Source organism: Elephantulus edwardii, unplaced genomic scaffold, assembly GCF_000299155.1.
Source record: "Elephantulus edwardii isolate Elephantulus edwardi_28Jun2011 unplaced genomic scaffold, EleEdw1.0 scaffold00096, whole genome shotgun sequence".
In the NCBI taxonomy this organism is placed as follows: Eukaryota; Metazoa; Chordata; class Mammalia; order Macroscelidea; family Macroscelididae; genus Elephantulus; species Elephantulus edwardii.
Genome location: NW_006399846.1, coordinates 3960527 through 3968739, shown reverse-complemented (window position 1 = coordinate 3968739; position 8213 = coordinate 3960527). Strand labels below are relative to the sequence as shown.

The 8213-nt window shown below is 50.4% G+C and overlaps 1 protein-coding gene across 1 annotated transcript; it reads left to right on the top strand.

The window, feature by feature from the left end:
* The first annotated feature begins 4347 nt into the window (after positions 1–4347).
* On the top strand, positions 4348–6386 carry KCNA5 (potassium voltage-gated channel, shaker-related subfamily, member 5). Its single transcript, XM_006891293.1, has one exon. It carries the CDS (start codon positions 4531–4533, stop codon positions 6340–6342), a length of 1812 nt encoding a protein of 603 aa, XP_006891355.1. The 5' UTR covers positions 4348–4530; the 3' UTR covers positions 6343–6386.
* The last annotated feature ends 1827 nt before the right edge of the window (positions 6387–8213 follow it).

Genomic DNA, 8213 nt, shown 5'->3' with positions numbered 1-8213 from the left:
AAGGAGAAGCCTGTCAGTGAAATGGTTTGACAGAGGAACTTCAAGAGTGGCTTTGAAAACTGCAGAGATTATGAGGATGTTGCGGGATCAGACAGGGTTTTAAGTCTGTCATACGCAGTCAGGGAGCTCTGGTCATGTAGTTCATAGGAAGTTGTGCTGCTAATCCAGAGCAGTGCCTCTCTAGCAGCTTGAATCCACCAGCAGCTCCACAGGAAAAAGATGGGCAATATCTCCTTTCCCTGCTATCTCCAGCCTCAGAAACCCACTGGAGGGTCAGCTTTTTGTCAGTTCTGATTCACCAGCAGCAATGGATACAGTCACAGTGCACCTGAGTCATTTCCACTTTACAATAACCCCATATAACTTTAAGGGGGTTTAGGCTTAAACCTTTTTTTAAATTATTATTAAATTTTATTAGTTTTAATGAACATTTACAGAGATTTTGGGTTCTCATTCATTCATTGTTGCACTGTTTTCTCTACCCTCCTCCCCAGTTCGTTCTTCTTCCCCCCCCACCGAATGTCTGTTTTAATTGTCCAATTGCCATAGTGCTTGTCAAAGTCAGTTCTGATTAATCTCCTTTGTCAGTGTGTCCTTTGCCATTCCCTATCACTCCTCCCTGAGAGAGACTTCACCCTGATTCATAAGGAAAAGGGGATGGCGTATTCTCTTAGCTACTTCCTGCTGAAAAGGGACGCTGTGGGTTTCAGGGTGAAGATCTTCTCTCACTACTCTAAAGGGCCCCTTTGGCAGTAGGAAACACATAGACTATTATGGAGATTGATTTTGGAGCTTAAACCTTTATGGAAGATATTCAGAATCCCAAGAAGCCACTGGTGAGTTCAAACCACAAACATTTTAGTTAGTGACTGGGCTGAGTACTTAATCGCTGCACCACAAGGGTCTTTCCACCACCTTCAAGTCAGTTCTGGCTCATGGCAAGCCTTCATCAAGTTTCCAAGGCTAAAACTCTTTTTTTGGGAATAGGCTCCCCATCTTCTTCCTTCACAGCAGCTAGCAGATTTGAACTGCTGACCTCAGAAGTCTGACACATTATGGTCTAAGCCACCAAAGCCTTTGTCCTAATACTGAATGGGTGAAAAAGTAAAGTAGACTTCAGTAAAAAATGTATCAGCTGTGTCGCTGGAGGCAGGCAAATATTGCAGGAATGGCCTTCAGATGATGATGTTAATCTGATGCTTGTAAAAGTGTGAAGGAAGCAGGACTGGACAGGGAGATTTTTAGATGGCAATGTGGATATTGCAACATCTTGGCCAACATGACTGAGGTACAGGGCAAAGACTGTCCTTTGGCAGGGTCTCCACTGGGCAGAAATGGCCAGGTCGTATAGCAGAGCCTCTGCCTGAACTGGTAGCAGACACAGAGGGCTCTAACAGCTGGAGGTTGTCAGCTAAACACACTGATTGCAGCTGAAAAACAAGTTTTTTTTTGTTGAGGCAGATTTGAGCAGTACACCTCTATGACTGCCACATGTGACATCTGAAGGGAATTTTGAAAGAAAACTATGAGAGTCGGTAAATATAAGGGGTTGCACAGAAAACAAATTTGAGAAAATACCACATTAGAGGAGGTCTGGCTTACATGTTCTGCCAGGACAATGTTTATATTGTACTAATTCTTCAGGAGATAGTCTCCCCGGGGACACCTTAAGATGAGCTCCAGAGAACCCTTTCCCCAGGGATCTTAAGGAGAGCCCATGTAACCAATATGTCATCCCTGGATTTATATGAGAGTTAGTAAACAAGACACAGTGGCCAGGCACATGCGCTTACCCTCTACAAGCCAAGGAAGCCCCAGGCTCCCCAGAGCAGAGGGGCAGGGGCGGGAACCGAAGTGGAAATGGAGCAGGGATAACTGAAGTCTAGACATGAATTGTGTATGTCTGGGAAAGGTGTGCAGAGCCCTTTACTTAACCATCTGTGCCTCCATGTGCTGACTTTCCCTTTCGTCCCTCCTTCCTCCCTCATGCACATCTGTAAAACAGCTGAGCACAAGTAATAAAAGCATTTGCACACACCAAATTCACATGCATCCAGGCCTTTTAAAAAGCCACGTGCACATACGTTTCTCACATCCTGACAGTTTTGTTTGTCCACACCTTGCTATTTCAAGAAACACATGTGCACATCCACAACCAAGTTTCCAAAACATCCCCTGTAGGGATGAGTAAGAACAGAGTAGACAACTCATTCAAAAAGGCAGTTAACTTATGATAACTTAAAAACTAGCAAATATCCAGAGGCTGTGTCTGACACTGTTCAGAGTCTCTCACATGACTTTACCTTGGCAGATATTTCTCATGACTGTTGGTGGCCACGAGGAGCTCTGGTGGCTTGGTGGTAAGGAGTTACACTGCCAACCCAAAGGCAAACGGTTTGACCAGCTGCTCCTCGGGAGACAGATGGATGTTCTCCTACCATGAGATTTACTGCCTCTGAAAACTCACTGGAGCATCAGCTTTTAGTTGGTTCTGACTAGACAGTACATAACAACAACAACATTGATGGCCATTAGAACTGTGCAGGGGTAAGGTCGGGGAAAGATACAGTAGGTTCCTAAAGCACTAAATGCTACTGAGTCCATTTGGACTAATGCTGACTCCATGTAGATGAGAAAAGAACTCTGTGTCCACAGAGTTTTCAGTGGTTGCTTCTTGGGAAGTAGATCACCATGCCTTTCTTTCAAGGCACTTGTATATTGATTAAAACCTCTGACCTTTCAGCTAGCCTATGGACCATTTGCATCACCCAGGAAGTCCCTGGCCTCCTAAACTAGGAAAGGCATACATGTTACCTCAGTGATTCCCTTCCTTCCTGTAGTAAGAAACTAAAGCTCTCAGGTCAGATGTTGGCAGGAGGGAATGCTGGGCTGTGGAAAGGGGGTTATTTGTCTACAGATGCAATGAAATATAAGGATTCAAGGGTTCAAACTTTAATTGACTGAGTTTGAAGACAAGTTTTGACACTTTCTACCTGTGTGACCTTGGGTAAATTAATGTTTCTTTGTGCTTCATTTTCCTAATCTAAAAAATGGGAGCAAAAGTACTTATTGTAAGGAGTCCTGGTGGTGCCCTGGTTTAAACAGGAGTCTGTTAACCGAAAAGTCTGCAAACTACAGGTATGCAGGAGAAAAGACCTAGTGGAATGTTCCCCAAGGGACCACAGCCTACAAAATGCTTAAAGGAAGTTCTACTCTGTCCTGTTGGTTCACTGTGTCAGAAGTGACTTTACAGCACCCACGACAAGTTACTATGAGGAATACAGGACTCAATATTTGTAAACTGCCGGAAATGAGTCCGGTGCATAATAAGAAAATGCTGGTTGCCTTTTCACTCTGCCCCTGGGAATTCTCCAGTGTGGCTTCCAGCCCCACCTCTGAAGGCAAAACTTGCTTCAGTTGCTAGCTCCACACTTCACCAGGCAAAAACAGTCCTTTCTAAGAGCTTTTCATCTGTCCTTTCCTTCTGTGTTTGCTTTCTACAAACAAAATTTGATGGACAGAGCAGAGGAACTGTGTATGTCCAAGAGGTTATGCGACTAGACAGTCAATATCCCCAATCCATTGCTTGCCTGTCAGGGTCATCCTTGCCTGGAACCTCAGTTTGGACAGAGAACCAAGCCACCCTAAGGGTAGAGGCAGAGGGACACTGCAAGGGGACACAACAAGGTTTTAGCTTTGTGCCTTTTTTAGAGGGCTGGGGAGGGAGAAGGATGGGGTAATTTCTTTATCAGTCTGGAGACAGTTTTTGTTGTTATTATTTTAATTCCAAACCAAAACTCTGTCAACCTCACCCCTTTTCCCCCCAAAGAGGAGATAACTTGTAGTCCTTCAGAAGATACATTGAAAACAGTTGCCTCTCTCTTTGCTATGCTGACCCAGCTGAAAGCCTCCTGCCTTCAATGCAAGGCAGTTCATCTCCCCTGGCGTTCACTAAGGCATTCAGCGGATTCCCAGGTGAACTGAAATGCAGAGCTATTCTCATCTGGTTGCCCTGGGAGTTTCAGCGCTTTCGGTACAACCTGTTCCTCCATCCTCCCCACTGCCTCCCTCCATTCTTTCCTCTCTCCCTCCACCAGGCTGCGCCCCGCTCGGCCCCCCTCCCTTCTCTAGCCCTGGGCCCCAGCTGCGCCCTCAAGAGAGACACCCGCTGCCAGGAGACCCGAGAGGGGAGGCGCGAGCAGGAGGAGGGGACAGCAGGAAGGAGGGGGAGCCACGGAGGGTGGCTGGCTAAGCGTGGATCAGCCAGACAGGGGGGCTGAAGGTTGCATGTACTGGAAAGAGGCTTTTCGGCTGCTTGGTAACAGGCTGCCAGAGCAAAGAGGCAGAGAGCAGGGCAGCGGCTCCTTTGACGTCAGGGCCAAGTGAGGGGATCGTGCCAGCAACCCCAGCCCGCCCCAAAGTGGGGCCCGCTGGCTGCTCGCAGGAGAGGAGCCCAACGCCGGGTGCCTGACGGCGAGCGCGCAGGGGGCACCAGAGCGGGTCGTCAGGGGCGCAGTATGCCCCCTGCCCATGGAAATCGCCCTGGTGCCCCTGGAGAACGGCGGTGCCATGACTATCCGAGGAGGAGGTGAGACCCGGGCAGGCTGTGGCCAGGTCACAGGGGGAGCGCTGCAGTGCCCCCCGACGGCAGGGCTTGGCGAAGGGGGCTACGAGGCGGCACCAAGGCGGCGCAGTGCGCAGGAGGGCGCGGACCTGGGAGGGCAGCCTTTGCACCCTCTGCCCCGGGAGCGGCCACCGCCGAGATCGCCGCCTCCTGAGGACGAGGAGGGAGAGGGCGACCCTGTCCTGGGCATGGCAGAGGACCAGGCGCTGGGCGCGGCGTCCCTTCACCACCAGCGCGTCCTCATCAACATCTCGGGGCTGCGCTTCGAGACGCAGCTGGGCACCCTGGCGCAGTTCCCCAACACTCTCCTGGGGGATCCGGCCAAGCGCTTGCGTTACTTCGACCCCCTGAGGAACGAGTACTTCTTCGACCGCAACCGGCCCAGCTTCGATGGCATCCTCTACTATTACCAGTCGGGGGGCCGGCTGCGGAGGCCCGTCAACGTCTCCCTGGACGTGTTCGCGGACGAGATCCGCTTCTACCAGCTGGGCGACGAGGCGATGGAGCGCTTCCGGGAAGACGAGGGCTTCATTAAGGAGGAGGAGAAGCCCCTGCCCCGGAACGAGTTCCAGAGACAGGTGTGGCTTATCTTCGAGTACCCGGAGAGCTCGGGGTCCGCGCGGGCCATCGCCATCGTCTCGGTTCTGGTCATTCTCATTTCCATCATCACCTTCTGCCTGGAGACCCTGCCCGAGTTCAGGGATGAGCGCGAGCAGCTGCGCCACGCGCAGGCGTCCCACCAGGCTCCCGCCCCGGCCCCGGGCGCCAACGGCAGCGGCCCCATGGCGCCCCCCTCCGGACCCACGGTGGCACCGCTTCTGCCGAGGACCCTGGCCGACCCCTTCTTCATCGTGGAGACCACGTGTGTCGTCTGGTTCACCTTCGAGCTGCTGGTGCGCTTCTTTGCCTGCCCGAGCAAGGCGGCGTTCTCGCGGAACATCATGAACATCATCGACGTGGTGGCCATCTTCCCCTACTTCATCACCTTGGGCACCGAGCTGGCCGAGCAGCAGCCAGGGGGCGTGGGAGGCGGTGGCCAGAACGGGCAGCAGGCCATGTCCCTGGCCATCCTCAGAGTCATCCGCCTGGTCCGCGTGTTCCGCATCTTCAAGCTCTCGCGCCACTCCAAGGGGCTCCAGATCCTGGGCAAGACCTTGCAGGCCTCCATGCGCGAGCTGGGGCTGCTCATCTTCTTCCTCTTCATCGGAGTCATCCTCTTCTCCAGCGCCGTCTACTTTGCAGAGGCCGATGACGATGCCTCGCTCTTTTCCAGCATCCCTGATGCTTTCTGGTGGGCAGTTGTTACGATGACTACTGTGGGTTATGGGGACATGTGCCCTGTTACTGTGGGGGGCAAGATCGTGGGCTCGCTGTGCGCCATTGCTGGGGTCCTCACCATCGCCCTGCCTGTGCCTGTGATCGTCTCCAACTTCAACTACTTCTACCACCGGGAGACAGACCACGAGGAGCAGGCAGTTCTTAAGGAAGAGCAGGGCAGTCACAGCCAGGGGACCGGGCTTGACGGTGGAGGCCTGCGCAAGGCCAGCTGGAGCAAAGTTTCCCTGGGCAAGGCTGGGGCCTCCCTGGAGAATGCAGAGGGAGTCCGAAGAGGCAGCTGCCCCATAGAGAAGTGCAACCTCAAGGCCAAGAGCAACGTGGACTTAAGGAGGTCCCTGTATGCCCTCTGCCTGGACACCAGCCGGGAAACAGATCTCTGAATGGAGATGCAGGCAGACTGGGGGTCCTTGGGGCAGGGGAAGTCTTCTGAACCTGAGTGTCTCTACCACAGAGTATTTCAAACCCACCCTGTAGCCTAAATTGGCTCCTTCTTTTCTTCCCTCCTCTTCTCCCTCCCTTGAGCCCCCATTTCCCCTCTCCTTTCCATGACTCCAAGGGTCGCCTATTTTTAAAAAATACCACATTCCATGACGCAGGAGCTGTTGAAATGGTGAGCGCTATGAGATGGATGTATTTGTAGCCAGTTTCCTATACCCAGCAGAGGGTAAACCCAAACAAAAAAAGAGACTTTAAATAGCCCAGATCCCAAGAGATTTTTGTAAGCCTTCCCTATCCATGTGCTACAAGTTTGCTTTATATACAGTTATATTTATGCATAGGAGAAAAGCTTATTTTTTATGACCAGTGAGTGGATTTTTGTACTGTCTTTCAGCCCGAGATATTTGGGATATTTTCCATGATATATGGTGTATTTATGGAGGAGAGGGTGGTATGATGTTTTTTTCTGTGACCTTTTTGTTAGAACCAGAGATGCTGGGATGGCTGTTCTGGTTCTTGTGCCCCAAGCCTCTCTCTCGGATGTTTATCGGTGCTTTGTGTCTATGGCAGAAAATGTTCTGGGGGGGAAAAAAAGGCAAACCTGACTTTTCTGTGCGCCTTAATCAATTATCATCATTTTCTTCAAAGACCATTTTGATGATGTTAGAAGACTTCTTCCTCCTCCTCTTCTTCTTCATCCTCTTTATTTTTATCCCAGAAAATAAAAATGTTGCTTGGTCAAGGCAAATGTTAGTTTTTCTACAACCCAAGTTTGGTTGGTAGTTTTGTTTTGGTTTTTTAATTTTTATTTCTTAGTCTGTCACTTGCAGTTTTGGATCTTAGAATCAGAACAAATCTCTCCACTGAGTAGGGAACTTGGAAAGCTAAAGTTTGATCAGCAATATCTTTCTGATAGGCCCCCTTGGTGCCTCACAGAAGGTGGGTGAATTCTCTTTCTCTCAAGAGGTTTGTGATATGGACACCATAGCAACACACTGACAGGGTGACAGACTCAAATGCCTGTCAGCATTGAGTATGGATGGAGCTAGAAGGAGAAGTTTGGCCAGAACCCCCACAGCTTCACCAAGGCCTCCTGGGACTGGAGGTCTGAAGTCTGCTTTGTGAGCAGGTTATCAGCTCTCAACAGCTCTGAGAAACAAGCCTGATTCCCAGTGGCACCAAGCCTGTGCAGACAAGCATAGTCTCAGTGTAAAGTCTCAGAGGGCACAGTGCCTTCTGGTTGACACCCCCTGTGGTGTGACTGAGGGCAGTGTGGTGCCTTAACCACGACAGCAGCGGCCAGAAGCCAAGCAGAAGACTTTGCTTATTCTCTTTAAAGGCTGCCTTCTGTAGACTGTGGCCTTACCCTGACTAATACCCCCACTCAGAATGAATCCCTTTCTTCCCTTTCACTAGATGGTTGGGGGAAAACATTACAGTAGAAATAACACTAGCTGCAGTTTCTCTCAGGAATTAGCTGTCTGCTCTGCTGAATAACCAAAAGAATGGCTGTTTCTCTTCTTCACCAAGGCAGACTGGTGACCCACTGTGGTAACCTTCCTCAGGACAACAAGGGCCTGAGGGTGTGTTCAGGTCTCCACAGAGGTGAGGAAGGATCTGCTGAATTGATGTCTGGAAATTGTGGATTTAAAGGAGTTGTCCACACAATAATCAAAGCCAGCATCTGTGCATGCATGGAATCATTTCCAGTCAGAAACTATTAACAGCAAATCTGAGGAGGAAACAAAAGGATTGAGCAGGCAGAGCTCTGTTGTTCTTCATTATGCACTAAAGTAAAGGAAGAAGAACAGAG

Excerpts from the sequence above, each read along its gene's own strand:
- KCNA5 (XM_006891293.1), top strand. The coding sequence starts at position 4,531 with ATGGAAATCGCCCTGGTGCCCCTGGAGAACGGCGGTGCCATGACTATC.